At 38.5% G+C, this 26,453-nt stretch overlaps 1 protein-coding gene across 1 annotated transcript in view; it reads right to left on the bottom strand.

The window, feature by feature from the left end:
• Window positions 1–5,965: 5,965 nt before the first annotated feature.
• Window positions 5,966–26,453, bottom strand: part of LOC118811224 (scavenger receptor cysteine-rich type 1 protein M130-like) — a 74,348-nt gene continuing 53,860 nt past the window's right edge. Inside the window, exons 13-20 of the mRNA XM_036575385.1 lie at window positions 17,718–17,813; window positions 15,639–15,836; window positions 11,137–11,199; window positions 8,062–8,139; window positions 7,443–7,505; window positions 7,282–7,341; window positions 7,115–7,177; window positions 5,966–6,027 (exon numbers count right to left, since the gene is read on the bottom strand). Coding sequence (XP_036431278.1) covers window positions 5,966–6,027; window positions 7,115–7,177; window positions 7,282–7,341; window positions 7,443–7,505; window positions 8,062–8,139; window positions 11,137–11,199; window positions 15,639–15,836; window positions 17,718–17,813 — 683 coding nt within the window. The remainder of the gene's footprint in view (window positions 6,028–7,114; window positions 7,178–7,281; window positions 7,342–7,442; window positions 7,506–8,061; window positions 8,140–11,136; window positions 11,200–15,638; window positions 15,837–17,717; window positions 17,814–26,453) is intronic.

Genomic DNA, 26,453 nt, shown 5'->3' with positions numbered 1-26,453 from the left:
ACTGTATGGAGATGTCCAATCATACATGAGTGTATGTAAGGAGTGATAATGTGTTAACATGCATATGAAATTTAAATCCATATACGCTAATAGGTTGTAAGCCTTTAGAAATATTAACTAATAATGAAGAGTTTCAACTTTTAGTTCAGGTACTGCAAAAAAAGTCTATAACTGATGCATATATAGCTTAAACATATTTGTTAACATTTCTTTAGAGTTATACATATTTATTCATGATTTGTAAGTATATATAAACTAATTATGATCCGTTTCAACTTACTTTATGCACTGAAAAAGGTCTAGAACTAAAAGATCTTTTCTTGATTATATGATTATAATATGTTACCTCAATATTTAGCCATAATATAGACTTGCTGTCACTTTATTAGACACATCTGCCTTGCTGAAGCACATTGTAGGTGAACAGGAGCACAGAGCTGCTCTTGATTGGATACCTTTGTGGGTTGGAGTCCTCTCAGCCTAGCAGTGACACTGAGGTATGTAGAACTGCAGCAGCACCATTGTGTGTTATACGCTTGTAGCAGCGCCACACAATGTTCTGAGACAGCACACTGTTATACACAAGCTGCCAATCATAAACTTATGTACCTTTTCAAATTCTTAAGAACTAATGATTTGTTCATGTTTGAAAGTATGAATGTACACATTGACAACTACATGAACTGGTATTTATAAACATTTGCTAATTTTCAAATTCCCATGAATCAATGAGTTGTTAACATACTTGTAAATATGAATGCACACATTGGCAACATGAACTATCATTGATAAACATTTGCTTATTTTCAAAGCCTCATTAACTAGTCATTTATTCATGTTCCAATTCTGATGAACAAATGATTCATTAATATGTTTGTAAATATGAATACATGCATTGGTAACTACATGAACTGTCATTTGTAAACATTTGTTAATTTTCAGATTCTCATGAACTAATCATTTGTTCACAGCTATTAATCATTAGTTAATGGTATGTTAATGAAAGTTATTATAAGTGTTACCAAATCTTTTCTCAGTCAACATCAACATTTAATTACACCACCCCTCACACCTCCCACAAAACACATGCACATATAAAGAGTGTGTCTGATATAGAATAATTAAATGCATTTGCTATACAGAACACACACAAGTCTGAAAACACTCTGCTCATCAGCCTCCTTCAGTTGATCAGTTGTCATGAAAAGCTTCAGTGTATTTCTTTTTAAATGAATGTTCTCCAGCCCATGATCTGGAAATCAGTTGCAGTCCACAGTCTTTAAGAATTCATTATTTCTTTAAATGCACTCTGAGGAATCACAGTGCAAACAGAGCCAGTGTCTCCACCTCCACCTTCACTTTGTGTAGTCATTGAATCATGTCTGCTTTTAATCAGAGGTTCAGTGAAAGGAGGCCCATATGTAAAGTCTGTTGTTGACAGTCAATAATGTGTACTCTGTCATCAACATTTGATGAAGTTAGTGAAGCTGATAGAAGTTACATTTATACATGCAATGGTATTTTCATCAATGTTAATTGAGTGTTTAATAATAATCATAATCCAGTATAAGCTCAGGAAAAGTAGATGTGTCTCACTGTTTTGTCCCTTTTTTCTAAGCTGGTTAGTTAGAGATCTAATTATAACCACTGCAATAGAGGGACACAGAAATACACATTTCCACAGAAATACATGTTGACACTGTACAGTTTACATATCTAGACATGCATTTTTACTATTGTTTGTAAAAAACTATATGCCCTACAAATCAAAGATCAAAGTTATCTTAAACAAAAAGCAGTTGTTTTGTGTAATAATAAGAAGCAGAAGGAAGAGTGATTGTATTAGCCAATCAGAAACAAGCTGCCTGTTCTTATGCTGGTGTGTGTTGAGCAGTAGTAGTAGAGGCTAATCACAGACACTCAGCTAATTAATTTAGGGTTGGTCAAGTGCTGAAGTAAGAAAACCTTCAGTAAAGAGTGTCAACTAAACACACATTGTCATGTGAACTGTCTATTCATGCTGTCTCCACATACAATCTTTAAAAAGACAGTTTACATGTGCCTGAATGGTAAGGAAAGCAAGTGAGCTACTAGGCTGCCAGCCAACTGAAGTGAAAACATCAGTGTGAGCTTTATGGAAAAAATAAAGAAAAAAGAAGATGACATTAGCTTGATTTTAGTCTCTCTGTTCATAGCAAAGCTCTGGATTAGGTGACAGCCTTCAAACCCAAATACACCACAAGAACACACTGTTTTTATCCCACTTTGTCCCTTTGAGCTCTGTGCTACTTTTAAGATTTTCACCTTTTCTAGGTTTATTACATTTGAAATGAAAAGCAAGTGCAAGAGGCATGACTGTGAGTCTCCAGTCTAGTTGGCCACTCAGTCTCCTGTTTCTGTCCTTTTCATGTCTCCTGTGTCTGCTCCGTCCATTTCTGTGCTGGTAAAAGCTAATGGAGGGTGAGAGATTTGCTGCACACATTCACAATCTTGTATTGAAGTGAAGCTTCTCCAGTCTAAATAGACTTCTGCTTTTCCAGAGTAAACTGAGGTTGTCTACAAAGTCACCTTATGAGTAGCTGAGTAGCACCTGTACACACAAGCCAAGCATGAATTCAAGCACCTGCTGAAATGGCTCATCCTCCAGCCACCTAAGTGTGACCTGTTTGTGTTCATGTTATGAGGGTCCGACAGGCGATGTTAAGGCATCTTTAACAAGGAGATTTAAGGACTGAGGGTGTGTGTGTTAGCACTGGTTTGTGTGTGTGCATAAGCGTGTTTGATCTCCTTAGGGATGTGTGAGGGTGCATGTGATAGAGCTGCTTAAGTGTGTGTGTATGTTTGTGTGTGCCAGAGCTGATTAGATATGTGTGTAGGGTGTGTGAGGTAGAGCTGGTTAGGGGTGCGTGAGGGTATGTTTGGTAGTGCTTGTTAGGTGTGTGTGAGGGTATGTATGGTAGTGCTGGTTAGGTGTGTGTGTGGGTATCTGATCAGTTTATCCAGCTCCTCATAGGCTCTGTTCTGGATGCTGTCCAGGGTCCTGGAGCTCTGTGCTGCCAAATTAAAGTGGTTGCTGCTGATTTGAGGGCTTCTAGCACCCAGTAGGAGTTTCATATTTACACATCTGATCTACACATTTTATCTCATTATAACTCATTACAACTCAATCTGACCTTCCAGATCAGCATAAAATTCTCTTAACATCCAGTGAGAGTCAGTCTGGACCATGTGTTTTTTTGGAGAGAACACAATTATATGCAGAGAGTAAGCAAATCCACATTTGTGTTAAAACATTACACTGTTTTTGAACAGATGTGTCTTTTGTGGATAAATCCATACTTTTCATGAACATAACAAGTTTATAGTCACAGTCATGAAAATATTTTAAATGGACCTGAAACAAATATTAAAGTGTTTAATTTATTTCAGTCTTACAGCTATAAATGGAATTTTTTATGAAAAATGTATGTCCAGGTTTCATACACGTTATTGTCTCCTGAGCTGCTCAGTCAGTAAAGCTTCTATAGGTGCTAGGCTGAGCTCTAGTTTTGAGGTTTGAGAATATGACTTAAGTACCTCACACTGTACAAGTTGTTTAGATATGCTGCACTGTGACATGATCTCAGGTGCTCCTCTGATGTTACGTTCAGACAGCTTGGAATGAAAAATTCAGTGATTGACAGGTGTTGGAATAGTAACTTCTAGAATGTAAATCCAGTTGGATGTGCACCTCTAATTAAGACTTACCTGAAAAAGGAAAAATGATCTGCAGCCACAAAGGATGTTCTTTCAAACATTGAACTTAACATTGTTATGAATGTTTGTGTGTTTGGCGTAAAAGCAACTTTAACCAGGTCAGATTTTCAAATTAGACTTTTGAGGCTTTATGCTCAGATTGGTCAGTGCTGGAGCATAAAGCAATACATGGAGCATTAATGGTTAGAATTATTGCTTATTTACATTAAATTATGACATTACAGCCTTGATAGACTCAGCACACTGCAGACACTGTGAGAGCCGGAGTGAACAGGCTACTATGGGGGTCATTAATGACAGTGGGAACAGTGAAGCCAGTGATGATGGGAGCAGAGACAGCAGAGTGGTGTGTAGCAGTGATGACAGCAGCAGATCCAGCTTCCTCAGCAGCAGCAGAGACATCAGCTACACCAGCAGTGCTGAGCTCCTACAGTTCAGTGCCACTGTAAATACCACTGTACTTCAATGCATGTTTATATTTTTTAAATAATTGAAAACAGTCTACCACTTTGGTTGTGCCCACAATGCCTGTTCACAAATAAAGTATTGGATCCATAAAAGATATAAAGGAGAACAGAACTATGTTTAAATAATGAAATTACCTGTCCAGCTGAAAACATTTTTGTGAAATACATCATGTATCACATGATACACAGAGTCACACAGCATGCAGTCTGCAGCTACGCATCTGTGATTGAGCTGAGAACAAAGATGTTCTCTTAACTCTGTCTTTTAAGATGGCTTTTCAGCTGGAAAACACAACACCAATGTTCACCCTGGTTCTTTATCTACACTGGTCTTCATTCATTTTTTAAACAGCCCAACGCCATTTACTGCTTTTATGCCAATGACAATAATTTTTCATTCAATATTCAGCAACAAACAACACACCTGTTAGATCTTTTTCTTCTACAGCAAGTTTGCACACGTGCTGTCACATGATCTAAACATGGCATCGTCCATATGTGTGAACCCGCCCCCTTATGATAAAATAGTTCATACAAGCTTACAAAGCAATTTGAGTCTTAGTCTCAGATGTGTTTATGTTATGGAAAAAATAAACAAATAAATAAATAAGTGGACAAATCACTTTTATACATAGCATTTTGTTTTTGTGGTCATCACTTATGGCTCCTTTAAAACGTGATGTAGAAATTATGTTGTAATAAAAATCCACAGTTCCCAATAGTGATTGCTGATTTATCTGATTTATTCAAAGAAGAATTTTATGATTAAAACAGAAAAGAAAGAAAAAGCAAAACATGACAGAAAATGAAGGCAACGTGTATTAAAACTTTAAAACCTCAGAAAATCTCTTCTTTAAACTCTCTGTGTATGAGCACATACAAAAGAGCACAGAATTATCTCAGATCACAGTAATAGGTTCCACACAGTCCACATGTAAATCATAAGAAACTCAAGATACAGAATTTAACATCAGTCATTATTATTCCTGTGGGGAAATAATCTCAGATGATCAGCATAATAATCACACAATCATTATAAGCTTGCAAATAATACAAAAGAAAATTTGTTTCATTCAAAATATTATTTTATAAGAATGAAAATAAGTAATTTTATAAATATAGTATTTGATTGTTAGATAATTGTTTGCCTTGCATTGTTTTATTCACAGCATTTATTTTAGTTGAACCCAGTTAATTTGCTTGTTACCATTTTGTACAGTGTAGCATAATATTAGGTGAGTAATCTATATGTTATAATGGCTCTATAAACAGTTATAAGGGGCTGCTTGATTTTGAATGCCAACACTTAAAAAAGAAAACTGTCATACAAATTAATTACAGTGAAACAGCACTTTACTGTTTCTGACTGATGATCACTGAACATTCACTTCTGACCAGAGATCTTTCAGTTCTTTACCCTCATACATGATCTAGCTTTATCACCCCAGATACAAACTGTTTTCATGAAGATAAAAATCTGGATAAAGTGATCAAAATAAGATCATAATTATTTTGATGGAATAACTTACTAAGATGAGATGTGATGTAAATGTTTCTAAGATCGAAAAACCAAAGTAAGTGTTAAAAATGTGTAAATTGTAATTTGTTTATATAAATTATGGGCTGTTTAAACCACTTTATCCCATTTATGCTCCATAAAACATTTTGATTTGTGATCTATAAAAAAGTCATTTCCTGTGTTTGAAGAGGTTTGAATACAGTTTCCTGAGGAAAGACACTTGCTATGGACTCTCGGTCACATGATTCATCTCTGTCTGAAGCTCCTCCTCCATGTCATCATAATCTGGAAAATTAGTACATTTATCTCAAATAACACGTTACCAGTGAGGAAAACTAAAATAAAAAAAAATTGACTAATATTATCATGTTTCACCTCCCCTCTGAGCATGTTTCACCTCTAAACTGAGCTAGTTTAGACACCTTCTGAAATACTGTGTTTCACTCAAAATTGCATAATTATACGGAAGCAAAGTGCATCGTTTTCTGATTACATTAATTTTAAAGTCCTAAAACAACTGCACTGCCTTTTTTATTTATTTTATTTTACTCATTTGTTACAGTCACTAATGCAAATCTAGTAACTATCATTATTTTTTGTACAATGCCTTAGTTACTTAAATAAGGCCAGTTAGGATCAATTTATTTGGATAAGTTCAATAGACTAAAGAGTCTTTTGTCGAAAAAGCTTCCCAGCATTCTTAGCAGTTTTGTTATTTTTGGTTAATGACCCCTTATATTTCAAAGTAGAGTACAGTGGAGTACTGACAGCTCAACTGAAGCTATTTGAAATGATTGGGCTGTTTGAATTAACCTTACATACTGAAGGAGTGTGGATCACTGAGAATTACAAAGTAAATATAAGATTAAGACCAACAAAGTTATATAGACAGAGAAGAAATTTTGGAAAATTCATCAGGTATTGTACATTAGAAAGTGAATCAGTGGTTATACTTTGGGACCATAGGAACAAAAAGCCATATGAACAAAAAGGAATTCATCAGAAGAGTATTATAATATATGTTTCGAGTATTTATCTATCTAACCAACTCTATTTTAAAATGTTCACTGTGTGTAAGAGGCCACAGTAATCACAGTGAATACTGAATGAGTTTTACCCTAAAGAGATTCTCCTGAATGGAAGATATAATCTATATCTTTATGATCTCTGATACCAGACTCAGCATATTTAGAACTCAGATAGATTTAGAGAGAATTTAATTTTCACATTCAGCAAAATGTCAGTGCTGCACTAATGATCATATACCATAGATAATGTAAACACGTTTTCAGCAGACTTCCTGTACACTTGATTTAAATCTCGCACTCCACCCTTCTCATTCATGTACATCGACACAAGATCAGCCACTCACCTTTTACCCCTCCAACATCCTGTTCAGCTGTGATGACATCATCATAGCTCTCTGGTGTGTCCACTACTCAAACATCAGAAGATAAGTTATAACAACAAACAATCTGAGATGTGTTAAACAGTGTTGAAGCTTCAGTTTTAAATAATTTGTCTACAAGTAAAACTTACCTGTCATAATGTTGGAGTTTGGTCCAGCAGTAACAGCATCATCATAGTTATCTGTCATGTCTTCCGTCAAAATGTAGAGATAAATGTCATTAAATCAGCTTCAGTATCATCAGTGACTGTTCATGTTTGAGATTACAGTGTTGTTACATTACAAGTCAAACCTGTTACAACAGCTGAGCTCTGATCAGCAGTGATGACATCATCATAATTCTCTGCTACGTCTTCTACACCAAAACACAGAGACATTTAAAGAAAATAAAATCATATTTTACACAGTGCTTATCAGATATTTAGACATAATTACAGAACAATGCAATAAGTCTAATATAATCATAAGCCTATGTTGCTAATATTAGCGCTTAACACTATCAAGTACTGACAGTTAGTTTTCATTTAAAACCTGAACTGAACATTTAGAAAAATGTCATTTAATAAATAAAAGTAAATTAACTTTGGTTCAGACTCTACAGGCATAATAAGCATATTAACATTTTTGTGACAAAACCTTGTATCTTCAAAATGGCAACTTTAAATGAGAAGGAAAAACATTCATGACTTTAAATATATATATATTTTTCTGAGTAATTTTGGAGCATTTCTATTGCTTCATCCATCATGATGTTTTAACACATCATAAAGAACAGCAGACATATTTCTGATAGCATGTATGAAACAGAGTACAATAACATCTGAACAGAGAGAGAAAGAACACAATAACATCTATTTGATTATTTAATCACATAGAATTAACATCTCTACTTAATGATAACAGAAACACACCTGCTCCACTCTCAGAGTTCTGTCCAGCAGTGATGACATCATCAGAGTTCTCTGCTGTGTCCTCTTTTGCTGATTCACCTAAACCAAATAAAAGCAGACTGGCTTTACAAACAGTGCAGTCATATTTATACATTGTGGTTTAATGTTTAAAGATAAAATCAGGTGATTAATTTAGGAACTCACTCATCAGGTGGTGACATCATCGTAATATTCTGCCTTTATTCCAGTCAGAGACTTTTCTGGTAAAAGCTAATTTGATTACTCTTAGATAAGTTAAGTCTACGGAGAGGCTGGGAACTTGATACCAATTATCTCTATCATGCTGTGTGATGATCACTGACAAACACTAGATTAGAAAAAAAGTCTTTAACAATATTTCAAACAGTGTTACAAGTTTCTCTGTCTGATCAGGACTGTGTGGGTGTCACACTACACAGTGGTTGCGCTTGATATCAATGTAAACAGCCATGGAGCAGCAGGATTTTATTGTGTTTTTAATGTTTTATTTTCTGGCAGAGGTCAGACTTTGGATTTGTGTGAGATATCAGATTATGAAAATAAAGTTATATTCAACTGAGAGTAAAAAAGGGGAACTGGGGTTATGAGTGTTAGTAGGAATTTAGCCAGTCATCAGCTTTCTAAAGTTCGGTGCTGTGGCTCGGTGTCTCAGTGGCTGTGACAGACACAAATCATTCAAACAACGTAAGCTTTAGTTAAACTAGTCAACAAACTTTGCACAATTTACTTACACTCAGATATTTAGTCACTTAGACAAAAAATCTGGCCAACTTTGTCCCATCTAACCCAACAAAGAAGGGCAAAAATCTCTCAGTTGAAATGAAATGACCAATACTGTTGGTAGTGTTTCATTCAGCAGTGATCTTTAATATATAACCACAAACTTGCATGTCTCGACTACCCTAACCTGCAATCTTTGTCTTTCTAACATATTCATACTGCAACATTGACTATTAACTATAAACAATCATACAGGAGTTCATAGTCAAAGCATGAACACATTAAGAAAAAAGTTAATAAGCCCCTTTAATGTAACAATGATCTACTTCTGATCTAAACATGAATAAAATCTTTAATCAGAGAAACAAACTAAACTCACTGTTGAAGAGAATTTCACTCTGAAATAGCAAAGAGAGTAAATGTTGCAAGAAAATCGTATAAAGCACAACCTGGATAGAGACTAACTGTATGTGCCGTTCAGAGGTGGGTGAAATAATCTAAACACATGCTGAAGAAAAAGTATTGTCAATTTGATGTAATAATGACTTACAGTGCTGTGAAAATGTATTTGCCCCCTTCCCAATGTCTTCTATTTTTGCAGATTTGTCACACTTGAATGTTTCAGATCATCAAACTTCTTTTAATATTAGACAAATAGAACACAAGTAAACACACAATGCTGTTTTTAAATGATGATTTAATTTATTGAAGGAAAAATTATGTTCAGCCCAGCAAATTAAAATGACTACTGGGTCCATCTTCACTAGTCACACCCAAGCATGATTACTGCCAGACCTGTTGAATCTAAACATCACTTAAATAGGACCGGTCTGGCAATGTGAAGCAGGCTAAAAGATCTCAAAAAGCAGCACATGATGCCACATTCTAAAGAGATTCAAATAAAGATATCATTGAAAAAACAAAGTCATTGAAATTTACCAGTCAGGGAAGGGTTACAAAGCCATTGCTAAGGCTCTGGGGCTCCAGTAAACCAAAGTGAGAGCCATTATCCATAAATGTGAACCTTCCCGGGAGTGTTTTTGGAAGACATGGATCCCATTACATCTGGTGTAAAGCTAATACCGTACTCCACCATAAGAACATCATACCAACGATCAAACATGGTGGTGGCGTGATGGTTTGGGGCCACTTCACTTCTGCAGGACCTGAATGACTTTAATGAATTACTAACTGATGGAACCATGAATTCTGCTCTCTATCAGAAAATCCTGAAGGAGAACGTCTACCCGTCAGTTTGTGACCTAAAGCTCAAGCATAGTTAAGTTAAGCAGCAGTACAATGATCTGAAGTACACAAGCAAGTCCACCTTAGAATGGCTCCAAAGAAATAAAATTAAGGTTTTGCAGTGGCCGAGTCAAAGTCCTGACTTGAATCCCATTGAGATGCTGTGGCGAGACCTTAAACAGGCAGATCATGCTCAGAAACCCTCCAATGTAGCTGAATTAAAACAATTCTGTAAAGAAGAAAGGGCCAAAATTGGTTACTGCAAACGTTTGATTGCAGTTTTCACTGCCAGGAGTGGCACATTTAGTTATTAGGTTTAGGGGGCAATTACTTTTTCACATGGGTGAAATAGGTTTTGAAAAAAATCTTTATCAAATAAATGGAATAATCATTTAAAAGCTGCATTTTGTGTTTACTTGTGTTATCTCACATTAGTATTAGTGGATCTGAAACATTTAAACGTGACACATCAGCAAAAATAGAAGAAATCGTGTCAGTGCAAACACTTTTTCACAGCACTGTAGGTAGTAGGGCTGCCAGAAATCCGGACAGGATGGGGATGGAGGGAGGAGGATGGTGTTATTGAGGCTTTATCTACTTCAACAAATGGAATGCATTTAGAGTAAGACTCGATTGGTCAACAGTACCAAGGTCAAAACTGGACTGTCTGGTCCAAAATCAATAAGTAAAAGTATCTTTCCACAAAAGCAAGAGCTAAAATGCACCATGTTAAAAATGCTACTTAAGTACTGAGTGACCTAAAGAACTGCCAAAGAACGTCTTAGTATATCCAGCACCCATCAGCATAAAACTTTATTATTCTCTGTCATTCCTCTCCGCTTTGCATTTCTGGTCTAAAATAAGTCAGATCTCAGTAGTCAGAAGTGTGACCAGTCACAAAGCAGTATTAATGCTGTTAACAATCAAACAAAAAGGAATTAACCTTAAAAAGTCAGGACAAGAAATTAAAGTGGTAAAGACTACAAGAAACTTGGATTAAGAAACATTATAATGAATTTCAATTTCAAAATGGTGATTGTAATATTCCTCAGTTGAATAGAGTTTAACATACACATGTTCTGGTCCTCTTACCTGAGAGAAGCTCCTCATCCACATCCTCATATCCTGAATGCTGTTCTTCAGAGAGGATACTTCCTGTTAGAGGAGAGCAGAACAGAACATCAAACGCGTTCAGAATGCAGAACCACCCACAATCCTCTGAGTGCTGTGGATCATTGTGAACAATTGGCTTCCAACTTTTAATTGAGTAAGATTTTGACACAGTACACATATTTTGCTTTGTAATTTTTCCACCCTACACCATGTATTTTGGAAAACTATTAGTCTAACAACGAGTTTAATAAACTATATACATCAGCACTCCCCTCTGTCAAATGACCACTCAGTCATTAATTCCCTCTCACTCATTTATTTAGTGACTTGATCACTCAGTTTGTCACTTAATCGGTCACTCAATAGGTTACACAGTCATTCATTCATTCACTCAGTCATTAATTCGCTCTCTTACTTAGTCAACTGATCACTCAATCACTTACTTGTTTATTCACACATTCATTCCCTCACTTGTTCATTCATTTGGACTCTTGGTCATTCACTTAATCACTTACTCACTTGGTCACTAACTCAATCGGGAACTTAATCACTAATTTAGTCACTTACTTTCGGTTACTCACTGGGTTAATTACTCACTCACTAGTTCACTTCATCATTTTCAGTTACTCACTCAGTCACTCTGACACTCTGTCACTGATTCACTCAATCCCTCATGGTCCCTCACTCAGTCACTCTGTATCTTACCCACTTGTTCATTCACTTGTTCAGTCTCAATCTCTCTCACTCGGTTACTTTCTTACTTCATCATTTCCTCAATTAGTGACTCATTCACTCATATATATACTCAGTCACTAACTCGGTCACTTGTTCACTAACTCATTCTTTCACTTGGTCACTTATTCAGTTATTCTGACACTCAGTCCCTAACTTTTTCACTCAATCAGCCACTAACTCATTCATACAATGACTCGGTCACTCAATCTGTCATTCAATAGGTCACCCAGTCACTCACATAGTCAAAAACTCACTCAGTCACTCCATAGGACACTCAGTCTCTTGATCACGTACTAGATCGCTTACTAAGTTACTCACTCAGGCTCTCCACCACGATCACTAACATGTGGCCTTACCCCCTCACTTCAGTCACCCTTTTACTTACTTACTTGGTGAGTCACTCGGTCACTCAATCTCTAACTCACTTTGTCACTTTCTTACTTCATCACTGTCTCAATTGATCAATCACTCAGATACAAAGTCTCTCACGCATTCAATCACTCACTAATTGACTGGCTTCCTTGCTCAATGACTCCTTCAGTCCCAACAAAACACACACACACACGCATACGCACACACGCACACAAACACACACACACGCACACACGCACACATGCAAAAAACACAAATGTTACCTCCTCCACTCCCGTTTCCTCTTCCTCCCCCCTTCTATCTCTTTCACCCTCCCTTCCTCTCACTCACCCCCTCTCTCTCTCTGTCTCTCTCTCTCTCTCTATCACACACACACACACACACACACACACACACACCCACACACACACACCTGTAGCTGTGTGGTTTCTCTTGTTAGAAATTTGGCACCAAGAGTAAGGAGACTAGAGCTTCAGCGTTGACTGGAGTTTATTTCCACATACAGAGTTTGGGTCCAGCGTGGTCGATCAGCAGTCAATCAGCAGGACCAGGAGTCTAGTCTTATTCACGTGCAGACAATCATGCACGGGCACAACTTGGTCATCAGTGTGTCACCAGTCTGGTCTGGTCACCAGTCCAGTCTAGTCTGCAGTCCAGTCTAACAAGAATATTTTGAAAGGACCTTATATACTTTGAAAAACTAAAGAGGGGGAAGGGGGAACAAAAGGACTTTGAAGAGGGGTAAGGAAGGGTTGTAGACGGGGGGTATGAATAGAGATGTAGGGGGCAGAGATAAGGGGGGGGGGGTGATAGTATCACCTTAAGGTCATGAGACGAAGGGTCATTTAAATACAAACAAAGGAGGGAGGGGGCAAGGTGAGAGTGTGACAGTTATCACTACTTCTGCCATTTGCTCTCTACAGTGAAAACGGTTTAGACCTTAAGAAAATAACATAAGGGAAAAAAACATATATTGAGAATATTTTCTCTCAATTCTCCCTTTGATTCTCCCTAATGGAGAATCACAAAACTGTATTATGACTACAAGTACGAAACATATGCACAGTGAGAAGTCAAAGACAGAAACAAACAATTAAAGTGGCAATAACTGTACAGAATAGGATTATGCCTATCTCCATAACATTATGCCAAGAAATGTCCAAAGTGTTAATGCAGCCAATGGTTAGAGCTGTTTAGTTCTGCAACTTTGCAGTGGAAGTATTCTTGAAGAATATTAGAGATGTAGGATCTTGAAACTTGAACTTGAGTTTGCTTCAACATGGTGATGTGTCATTTCAAGTTGAATTCTACGACAGCTGTTGCTTGGGCAGATCATCCTGGAAGTCCACTTTCAACAGCATGCACTCAGTTCTTCATAGCTTAGGTGTCCAGTGTCAAGACGTTCGTGCCATGCAGGCTCCAGTTTATCTGTAACACAAAAAGAAATATTTGCGCAGTAAACTGTTCATCAATGTTGGGAAGTTATTCATTCACAATTAGGTTATCTGCTATGCCCACTATGTGTCCCTCAGAGGGGGCTGGTATGGTTCCACACAGTGTGTTGAAATCTTCACCTACAGGAGCGGCCCCCAATGGCCTAAAAACCATAGTTCTTTCCTAAGGCTCTGTGCTTCACCCACCCCCTCTTCAGCTGTCCCTGTATTCAATTCTGGGGTGCAGATACAACCTTTCAGTGCAAAACATGTATTTGTGTTTTCTTCACATTTAATGCTTGCATTAGTTATCAGCAGAACCTTAATATGGAGCTTCTCATCTAGATTCTAAAGACTGCTTGCCATGTTTCCTCACCATGATTCAGTGGCCTGAAACTGTCATACAGATACTTTCAGCACTTAGTTAGTAGCACTGTTTGAAAAAAAAAAACTGCTTTTACTTACATCTTCAAAACTAAAATTCCACCGTGAAAAACTAATTAACATTTTTATACTCCTGACCCAAAGGATGTGGTTGTGTCATGAGGCAAAAAAAGCAATGCTTCAAATGCAAGTTTTCCCCCTTTGGTCCAAACACCATCTGGAGCAACTTTTGCATCTGAATTCAGCCATGTCCAGTTCCCAGTCTGGACTGTAGCTGAGTTACCAGCAGATCGTATAGTGGTTTTTAAAATGGTAGCATAAGGATTGATTCAAGGCCTACTGTAGTTACTTAGACCTAGAAAAACAAGGCCCAAAGTTGTGGGCAACAAAACCGCATTAATGTGAGGGCTTCTATCAGGCAAAATTGAACCACTTAGTAGTCAATTACCCTAATTACTGTAACAAAATTACTGTTACAAACAAAAACAAACAAAAAGAAAAAAAAAATCAAAAAGTGCTTTTACATCTGGTTTAAATAACAACAGAAAGATCAATACCCTGACAAGCTTAAGCATCAGAATAATTAGTTAAAAGCAGGAGCAGACGAAACTATGAATCCTTCTATCGCCTTCATTACCAAAGACAACTGCTTTGTGACTCCCTGCATGGTTCTGATTATCAAAGATAACTGCTCCTTTGAAATTCCCTGAAAAAGGTTTCCTGCTGGGTCTCCCTGTGAAATTCCCTCAAAGGGATTTCTTGCTGGGGTCCCGTTTACCCTCGCACCTTTTTTGTGTATTCCTGTCTGCTTTTTACGACAGTGTCTGGCCTGATGACCAAACTTATGGCAGTAGTGACATTCAGATAACTTGTCCTTCTTGTTGGAAGTAAAATTCTGCCTGGAACTTGGGTTAGAGCTACTATCTGTGAGGACATGCATAGATGCTGGCACATGGCCTGGCTCTAGATCCAGATCCAATCTGTCAAGTTCAATTTTAAGGTCACCCCATTTAACTTTACACCAATTTGGAAGAGCTGTCACTAGGGCTTGTCTAAGATCTAGTCTTAGTGACTCAACAAGTTGTCTAAAATGAGGACCATCAGTTGTAGAATCAATGTTGTCACTACTGTATTTATCAATACCAGAGTGACGCAGGAAGACTCTTTCAAAACGCTCACAGAAATCTGTAGCTGACTCTCCTTTTTTCTGTCTGCATTTGCTTATTTGCCCCCAATCAGTAGTTTTGCGACATTTACAGCTGATCCAGTCATTGAAAGCTTTCCAACCCCTTTCAATGTCAATGTCCCGGCCTTTGTCACCCAACGCATCCAATACCTTATTAGCAAGCTGTCTACTATCTGTTATGTTAAGTAGTTGGCTTGCTATGGCAACAGCATCATTGGGGTGCAATAAGTAGAGGTTCCTTTTCTTTTGCATGAGATCTATGAAGTCAAGCCCCATTTCCCTAGGAGGTTTAAATTCCTTGGACAGCTTGTCCAAGGTGGCTGCATCTAAAGGAACATGACCAACTTCTACTCTGGTTCCCCTAATGTCACCTCTCTTATTATGGACCTCAGAATATCTAATAGTGATTGGTCTCATCTGAACTGCCTTATCACTAGTAGGTTCAGAATCCTCATCAGAGGAGGAGGTTTCTGATTCATCAGAGTGGATCGCATCCAATTCTGGATACAGCCTAGCCAACAGTGGAGGATCTTCATCCTCTGTGTAGCATGGCTGACCCAGAGGAGGGCCTACAGGTAGAGATTGGAATTGACAGTTTGACTTGGATTTACAATTGGCCTGTTGCTGTTCAACCTTGGTCAGTGATTGCTTAGGCTTTTTACATGTTCTCTGGGCATTCATGGCAGCTATTTTATGCTTTTTACATTCGCTGGTTAGCTCTAGGATCTTTCCCTCAGCTTCCTCTAGCTTACCCTCCATGTATCTAAGCTTATACTTCCAGTACTGCTTTATTACAAAAAGACATTCCTTAATGGAATCATGCTTGATACCATAACCCAAAGCTGTTTTACATTCCTCAAGAGTCCATTCTCTATCAGCAGAAAAACCTTTGGATAAAAAGTACTGAGCTGTCTTTTGCTCATGAATGTGTTTCCCTATTATGTCATCCATTACCTTTTCAAATGCAAATTCAGTCCATTCAGGCATTTCAGTTCCTCCCTTAACTAGTGTACTCTTTCTGAAGTTAAGAGGTTTCTGTAATTTTTGGCCTGTACTAGTCATGGTGAGGTAACAAGATAAAAAAGCTGAGGCAAAAACACAACCAATCTTCCCTCACTAGCTGAGTGGATACGTTACAAGTTTCAGTGACAAAAAACAGACACAAAAAGAAAAAAAAAACACTAGGCTTTTACCAGTGACAAAAAGTAAACTTCCCTCAGAACAGAGGGGATAACAGCCACAAAAAAACACTAGGGTTATTTTTACCAGTAACAACAAGTAAACTTCCCTCAGAGCAGAGGGGATAACAGCCACAAAAAACACTAGGTTTCTTTATCAGTGACAAGAAGTAAACTTCCCTCAGAGCAGAGGGGATAACAGACACAAAAAACACTAGGTTTCTTTATCAGTGACAACAAGTAAACTTCTCTTGTTTCGGAGAGGCTAACCTTTACTGACTCATCTATCTTATAAAGCCAGAATTTCTCTTCAGTTCGAAAATGGCGTTTTACTCACCAAGTAGGTTTCAGTAAGCCATCCGGGTCACGGCACCAAGTTGTTAGAAATTCGGCACCAAGAGTCAGGAGACTAGAGCTTCAGCGTTGACTGGAGTTTATTTCCACATACAGAATATGGGTACAGCGTGGTCGATCAGCAGTCAATCAGCAGGACCAGGAGTTTATTCACGTGCAGACAATCATGCACGGGCACAACTTGGTCATCAGTGTGTCACCAGTCTGGTCTGGTCACCAGTCCAGTCTAGTCTGCAGTCCAGTCTAACAAGAATATTTTGAAAGGACCTTATATACTTTGAAAAACTAAAGAGGGGGAAGGGGGAACAAAAGGACTTTGAGGAGGGGTAAGGAGGGGTTGTAGACGGGGGGTATGAATAGAGATGTAGGGGGCAGAGATAAGGGGGGGGGGGGTGATAGTATCACCTTAAGGTCATGAGACGAAGGGTCATTTAAATACAAACAAAGGAGGGAGGGGGCAAGGTGAGAGTGTGACAGTTATCACTACTTCTGCCATTTGCTCTCTACAGTGAAAATGGTTTAGACCTTAAGAAAATAACATAAGGGAAAAAAAACATATATTGAGAATATTTTCTCTCACTCTGCATGTCCAAAAAATGGAAGTTTTACAGGAATTACACAGTTTAACTTCAGCTGCCTAATAGATGCTTATCAGCAGAATTAACACATTACACTACATGTAGATCTACTCTAACTGCACATTTCATCTAATATACACTAAATTCTTATTTAACCGATTTACTCTTATTATTAATGCACGGAGAAAACTATCCAGAAGAAATGATTGATGATTCTGAACAGGATATTTATGTTAAACTGTTGAATCAAAATACATTTAAGACAATTAAATATTGCTTTAATCACTAAGAGTGAGCCGGTATGGCTATCCTCATGCAGAACACTCCATATATCACTCACCTCTTTGAGTTGAGTAATTTCTTTTAGTGTTGTATCTGCGGTCGATCTCCTCATAGACTGCCTCAGTCAGAGTCTTACGCCTCCTCTTAGAGAGCACTGTGAGAGAGACAGAGAAAAACATGGAGCCAGTTCAGTAAAAGAGAAGACTGATGACAGACTGAAGGACTAATGATGTTTAGAGAATGTACAGAAAGTGGATTGAAGATGATCTCTGAATCTCTCTACCTCTCCTGAGCACTCTGTTCTGGTAAAACAGCACAACCAGAAGCACTAAGGCCAGGAAGAGCACCGCTCCCAGAAGAAGGAGAGACACTGGATAGATGGACAGAATAGCTGCTAGAACAGCTGGTGATGGAGTGGTTGTGCTCTTTGCTGGCTGACCAACTGCAAATAAAAATACAGAGTAAAAATTGTACAGAACACTGAATACTCTCCTTATAATCATTTAGAAAAATGACCTAAGACATGAATAGTACCTGTGGTGGTGGGGGTGGTGGTTGTAAATATGACTACAGTAGTAGAAGGCACAGACATGTCTATACCTATAGAAACAAAACATTAAAAATAAACAAATAAAGCACAAAATCCAACATAATACTGATTTAAGTGAAATTGGTGTTAACTGGCAATTCTGATTCTGAATTTTTACAATTTAAACACTGTATATGACAAAGTAGCATTAGAAAATATGAACAAAAGTACATCAATCCACTTTTCACTGAAGACTTGCAGATTGTTAAATCTGGAATAAAGATGATCTGATTGGATTCAGAAACTCCAAAATGCAGCAGCTCCTCTGACCTGCACAGGTGACTCCAGCGCCCTGCCTGTGGGAGCAGTCAGTGTGGTTCTTCAGGGAATGAGGACAGTCTCACAGGTGAATCTCATTCCCTCTACATTTCACTCTGTTCAGCCAGATGGGCCCTTCACCAGCACCAAAGACAGCACTCCCATCAGCACTCAGCGCCGACCCACAGCCCAACTGCCTGCATACAACCTGAGCATCTCTGATGTCCCACTGGTTATCACAGATGGACCCCCACTCAGCGTTATGATACACCTCCAGCCTCCCAGAGCAACTTACCTTTCCTCCCTTCAGCCTGAGAGGCAGGTGATCTACATTACACATAAAGAGACTCTGAAAATTGTAAACAATACAATTTACAGTAATATACTGAAATCTCAAATGATTTCCCAGAATGACAGTACCACAACATACAATAAACCAGTACCAGTCTTATCTTATATAACTAACTTACGTAATGTATAAACATAATACACAATTGAGGAAACCAGATTGATCTCAGTTAAATAATTCACAACAGAACCAATATGATCATGAACAGTGTGGCAAAATGTAAAGCTTGTCATTTTTTAAATTAAGTTAGAGAACACTGGCAAAAATTTTATTCTCTCTTGAGTAACTGAAATGAATTTTCTTCTTACTTGAGCACTGCTTCTGGTAGAGAGATGAAGAGCATGTCTGAAGAGTGCGTGGCTGGCTTTGGTCTGCCATGACAACAAAAATGATTGATTATTACTGATTGCTGATTATATCATGAGCTGAAATTCATAGAAAAGGCAGTCTGTTACACGGCGCTATCACTAATGGAATGACAGCACCGGTAGGGTAGATGGATGACCCAGTGTATCAGAGGCTCCATGCACAGATAAAGATAACTAGAGGCCTGAGTACCCACAAGTGTTCTTCCTTTATTAATGATTGGCATATACTATTTACATCCATGAGAGAAAGAAAAGGGTAACAAAAACAAAATGATTAAAAGAACTAGCTATCCAAGGACTTTAGGTCAGAGGTTAACAGGGCAAAAGCTCTGCCTCCTCTCTCACTGTGTATGACTCTCCCAGTACCATGAATCCCCCCCTTAACCTGGTAGCCCCTCCCACACCTGGTCAGGAAGATTCCACATCCATGTGATAACACAGATTCATAATACAAAGCAAATAAGTGATTGATTCCAACCTGTATATTAATTCATTCAGTGCTAGCACTGCTGATGTAGTATATACACAAACATGTACAACCACATTCACAAAAAAGTTGGAAAAGGGACGCTGTGCAAAATGTAAATGAAAACAAATTGCAATGATGTGCATCATTTAAACCCTACATTTAATTGAAAACACTACAAAGTTTTATTGTTTTTTTTTAAAATATATGGCCATTTTGAATTTGATGGCAGCAACATGTTCCAAAAAAGTTGGGACAGGGCATGTTTACCACTGTGTTTCTTCACCTTTTCTTTTAACAACACTCTGTAAGCCCTAGGAAAGTGAGGAGACCAACTGCTGTAGTTTATAACATGAAATGTTTTCCAATTCTTACTTGATATAGGTCAACTTGATATATACTTACATGATATATAGTTGCTCAACATTTCGGGTTCCCTTTGTTTTATTTCTCATTTCATGAAGTGCCATATATTTTCAGTGGGTGACAGGCCTGATCTGCAGGAAAGCCAGTTTAGCACCTGGACTGTTTTACTTTAGAGCCATGTTGTTGTAATACGTGCATAATGTGGTTTGACATTGTCTTGCTGAAATAAGCAAGACTTTCCCTGAAGACGTCATCTGAATGGCAACATATGTTGCCAAAACCTGTATATATATTTCAGCATTAATGGTGCCCAGATGTGCCAGTTACCCATGCCATGTGCACTAAAGCACTCACATACCATAATGGATGCTGGCTGTTGAACTGTGTGCTGACAACAAGCCTGATGGTCTTTAGCCCAGAGGACACAGTGTCCATAATTTCCAAAAAGAATTTCAAATTTTGATTTGGCGGACCACAGGACACTTTTCTACTTTGTCTCAGTCCATCTTAAATGAGCTCAAGCCCAGAGAAGGTGGTGGCATCTCTGGGTCCTGTTTATATATGATTTATTCTTTGTATGGTAGAGTTTTAACTTGCATTTAAGGATGCAGTGATGAACTGTGTTCACAGACAGTGGTTTTTGGAAATGTTCCTGAGCCCAGGCAGTGATTTCTGCTACAGAATCATGTGTGTTTTTAATGCAGTGCCACCTGAGGGCCTGAAGATCTTGACGAGTCAGTCCATGTCCTTTGCATACAGAGATTTCTCTGGATTGTCTAAACCTTTTAATGATATTATGTACTATAGAAGATGAAATCCAAATTCTTAGCTATTTTATGTTGAGTAACATTATTCTTGAAATATAGGTTATAAATGATTTGCACATCATATATATGTGTGTGTATATATATATATATATATATATATATATATATATATTTATATATAGTGAGAACTACCTAGGGAGGACCTCACCTACACTCACTACAGGTAATTATACTTTTTAAACAATATTATAATCAATTGTGATATATACATATTCTTACAAGTTTTTGACTATTTACATTGAGGTGAAGTGTATTAAAAGTGCTTGGTGTCGGGTTTAACTGACATCATCACACTGTCTGAAATGTTTTTGCTCATTCCAGGGCATAAATGCACTATAATCAGAAAGTAGAAAGGAACTGCCTACCTGAGCAAGTAATGCGAGCCACCTCATTGCAATTGTCACAGTTGTTCTGTTGCCAGAGAGAAGATGGACAATGCCACAGAGTGGAGTCATGTTTCCTACATTTGACTTCATCCAGCCAGTTAGGAGCTGATTCCACTCTTGCTCTACCCCAGGACACACTGCCAGATCTTCCACAGTTCAGTTCTCGACAAACCATACTCGCTGTTTCATCATCCATCCCATTTAAACACACATTACCCCAGCTGTCATTGTAGAACACTTCCAGATTCCCCTCACAGCCTTCAGTGAGTCTCATCTCTGTAAACTCTGTAGGACGAAGAATGACATTACTTCAAACAAGTACAGTGCTATGTATTGTTACTTCTAGAATTACCTAAATGTTAAATACGATACTTCAAAAGTTTAACATGGTCTACTTTGAATGTTCTTTGAACGCTTATTGTCACCTGGAAGACATATCAGTGGTATGAAATGTGTTGTATGCATAACATTTTCAGAGACAGCATAACTTATAAGGATTATCAGCTGCAGGACTATCTTTCAGCTACAGTTGGCTCAAATTTTCAATTAAAAGAACATTTGACATATTTTACCTGAGCACATGACTCCTACATCGTCCTTGTGTCCACATTCATCCTCTCCACACAGCTGATATCTGCAGTTCTACAGGGACGTCTCATTCCCCTCACACTCCACCTCATTCAGCCATATGGGTCCAGTTCCAGGTCTAAACCAGGCTGGTACCGGAGCACTGAGGGCCACTCCACACTGCAGCTGTCTGCACACCACCTGTGCATTCTTAATGTCCCACAAGTCATCACACACTGTCCCCCATGAGCCGGTGAGGAAAACCTCCAGCCTTCCTGCACAGTCTCCCCCAGAACCAACCAGCCTGATGGAGCTCTGAGCTGAATTAAACTTACCTACACACACACAGTACATACATACACACATAAGGCAGTTAAATTATTCACACATTATATCTGTGTGGTCCTCAATACACTTGCCTTAGGCATAAGGAAGAAAATTTGTGAAAATCCTTTGACTTTGAACAATAAAGATTAAAATACATTCTGGTACAATATTTTATATTTTAGGAAGCTTGTTAGCCATTTTGATATTTAGCTGCAATAATTTTTACCAGAACAGGTGATTGAGAGCTGTTCTCTGGAGCTGCAGTTGACTGCTTGTGCGCTGCTGCAGTTCCCCAGATGAGCCTCACTCCCAGAACAACTGAAACCCATCACACACATGTGTCTGTGATCAGGACTGGATGGAGAGGAGCTGGAGAAGCTGAACACAGAGCCACAGCCCAGCTGTCTGCAGACCACAGAGGCCTCAGACTCACTCCAGGAGTCCAGCAGAACTCTCCTCCAGTCCTGCCTGAAGTACACCTCCACCTCCCCCTCACACTCCATCCCTCCAGACAGCCGCACTCGCCCCTCATGAAACTCCAGAGAGGAACCTGAAGAGGAAAAAATATCACTGAACTAAAATAATTTTTGTTTGACTGAGGGAGCCTTACACCTAAACAGGTATTGTTTTAGATGGACACTATGATTCGTAGATCTCACTACTGCAGATGACTCCAACATCCTGTTTATGAGAGCATGCAGTTCGACTCCATGAAGAAATGGGACATTTTGACAGGTGTGTTTCGTTCCCCTGACAATCAAACACATCAGCCCAGATTCGGCCGCTCCCCTCCCCAAACCAGTCTGACCTCAGCACAGCCACAGCACTCCCACACTTCAGTTGACCACAGAGGACCCTGGCAGCTCTCATATCCCAGCTTACATCACACACTGTGCCCCACTCACTGAGGTACTGGAGCTCCACTCGACCAGAACAGGAGTCAGAGCCGTTCACTAGCTGAGCCTGAGTGTGACCTGAATCAGTATCACATTATAGAAATATGCATGCATGAGGGCAGTTCAGTGCCATTTATTGTGACAAGCAGCAGCAAAGCTTACTGATAATTTTAAATAATTAATCTCATTTAAATTAAACTCAATTTAATTTAAATCAAAATATAAATGAATATTTTACCGGCACACATCAGTCCCACATCACTGTCATGGGAGCAGTTGGGTTTGAGTGAAGATGATGTTGGACAGAACTAAATCTGTGATTCGTTGCCTCTATACTGAAGCTCCTCTGACCACACCTGACCCTCCCCTCTGCCAAAAGCAGCTGCTCCTAGCACCTCCACAGGAAGCCCACAGCCCAGCTCTCGACACACAACCTCTGCATCCTGCTGGTCAAAGTCAGCATCACACACTGTGGACCAGGTCTCTCCATGAAGCACCTCCACTCTCCCAGAGCAGTGGTGGAAACCATCAGTAAGTCTGGACTTTCTGTGACCTGTGAGTATGTGAAATATTCAAGTTCACTGCTTTGCTGTTGCTAATAGGAGACATTTGACTAAAACTTCCACACTGAATTTGTCTTTATGGTCTACTTAGTTAAACAAACTGATTGAAAGATAGTAGTCATGTAAACGAGGTCTCTTGATATTATTTTGGTGCAGTTGATGTGTAGAGGAAGGTTTATTAAAAAAAATGAGTGCACACTTCAGACAGGAAGGTGGTGTGTTTTCTATGTACTGTTAGTTTTCTAAATTTTTAGTTGCAGTCAACAGCAGACAAATTGTCTGAGAGAAGTATTAGGCAGTATATTACTTTTGCACTGGAAACTAGTCAAAAACATTGATTGTCAAATCATTAATTTCAAATTAGACTATTTTTTGATTTCATTATCACCATTTTTCACACCTCTCACAACTTCCACAGTGGAACCCCATTTGAGAGCCAATGATTTAAAAGATCCAAGTTAATATCATTCAAAATCTTTGGAAATTGTATCTGATATTATGGTAATGATGATATTAAGCATACATTCATTCGGGGAAGTGATGATTAACTGCAGCTTACCTGAGCAGATGACTCCGGCATCTAAACCATGATGACAGTAATGTTCACCCCATCCTTGTGATCTACACTTCTTCAGTGTAGACTCTGATCCACTACAGCTAACATCATTCATCCAGATTTGTCCTGATCCTGGTCCAAAGTGAGCTCTCCTCGGTGCATCTACAGCCTCTCCACAGCGCAGCTCTCTACACACCACTGCAGCATCACTCATATCACAGTAATATTCACACACTGTTCCCCACTGTCCTCTATGAAGAACCTCCACTCTCCCAGCACAGCGACTGCCACCATCCACCAACCTCACACTGTCTGTATAACAGAGAGAGTGAGAGGGGTGGGGGGAGAGAGAGATTTCAGGAGTACACTCAGCTCCACATCATGGTTAAAAGGGAGTGAACAGTTACTGTGGTGCTCAGAGAAATGTGAAATGTTTGGGAAGGAGGAAACACAATCACGCTTAATTACAAATATTAATTGCATAGATTTCCTTTACAAATCAGAGGAAACTGCAGTGAATGTCAGTGTATTATCTGCATAACAGTTTGACTAGTTTGACTGTGCAGGTTGAAAATAATTATGATGCACAGCACAAAGACACTTCTCAAACTTCAAATACAGAGTAAATCTTTTAAAAGCTTTAATTAAAGTAAATAATAAAATAAGTCAAATGTATACAGACAGTGTTTTATTACAGCAAATCAGTCACAGATGCAAACATCTTCTCAGGCTACAAATATAGCTCTTACCAGCGCACACCAGTCTCACATCATTGTCATGAGTGCAGTTGTGTTTGAGTGAAGATGATGTTGGACAGAAGTAAAGCTGAGATTCATTGCCTCTACACTGAAGCTCCTCTGACCACACCTGACCCTTCCCTCTGCCAAAAGCAGCTGCTCCTAGCACCTTCACAGGAAGCCCACAGCCCAGCTCTCGACACACAACCTCTGCGTCCTGCTGGTCAAAGTCAGCATCAAACACTGTGGACCAGGTCTCTCCATGAAGCACCTCCACGTTCCCAGAACAGTGAGAACCACCAACCAGCTTGATTCTTCCTATAATATTAACAGAAGAAAATAGAGATTATATAAAACAACCATTTAGGATTGACGGTACAGTTTTCATGCGCTTTTCAAGTTTGGGATCACCCAGACATCAAAATCATTAATTTGTTAATGCACTGTACAAATACATCATCTATTAATCAGCTATAATTTTTTATGTTAAAAAATATTTTAAATAAATGTCTGTTTTATTAAAATGTGCTTGATGTTTTTATTTGGCACCAAACATGTAAGAGGTTATGTAGTGAAGAGTACCTGAACAAATGACTCCAGCATCTTTATTATGATCACAGTCATGTTTACCCCATCCTGGAGAAATACAGTTCTTCAGTGTAGACTCTGATCCACTACAATAAACATTATTCATCCAGATTTGTCCTGATCCTGGTCCAAAATAAGCATTGCTCAGTGCATGTAGAGCCTTCCCACATCCCAGCTCTCTACACACCACTGCAGCATCACTCATATCCCAGCTATTACCACACACTGTTCCCCACTGTCCTCTATGAAGAACCTCCAGTCTCCCATCACAGTGACTGCCACCATCCACCAACCTCACACTGACTGTACATAAGGGTTGGGGAGAGAATTATGTTAAATATAACATGTAGTACATTAAGTAAAAGCATGTAAGACTAATTTAAGAAGATGTGCATCTTACCAGCACACACCAGACCCACATCACTGTCATGGGAGCAGTTGTGACAAAGATGAATCTGAGATTCGTTGCATCCTGCTGGTCAAAGTCAGCATCACACACTGTGGACCAGGTCTCTCCATGAAGCACCTCCACTCTCCCAGAGCAGCGAGAACCACCAACCAGCCTGACTCCTAATCAGAGTTGGGAGGTTTACTTCAAAATGTATTTCATTACAGATCTGATTACTTGTTAAGAAATGTAATCTAATACAGAAGATTACTATATTAATATAATCTCATTACTTTGTTACTTTTGGGGTGACCTGTCTTTTATTTAAGATTCATAATTAAATAAAGAAAACAAAAAAAAAATACTTTTTAACAAGAATTTTAATTAACACACACCAAAAACAAAAACTACACTGATTTATGAGACAGAAAAAGAGATTCCAAGTGACCAAATATTGTGCCTCACAGAAATGGTCACTGATCTCATATTTAATGAAACAGCCAAATTTAAGAGGAATAACATATGGAAATAATTCACACATAAAGATGACCAATTTGTATAAC

Source organism: Colossoma macropomum, unplaced genomic scaffold, assembly GCF_904425465.1.
Source record: "Colossoma macropomum unplaced genomic scaffold, Colossoma_macropomum, whole genome shotgun sequence".
In the NCBI taxonomy this organism is placed as follows: domain Eukaryota; kingdom Metazoa; phylum Chordata; class Actinopteri; order Characiformes; family Serrasalmidae; genus Colossoma; species Colossoma macropomum.
The sequence above is the reverse complement of the archived record's forward strand: the minus strand, read 5'-3'. Positions and strand labels throughout refer to the sequence as shown.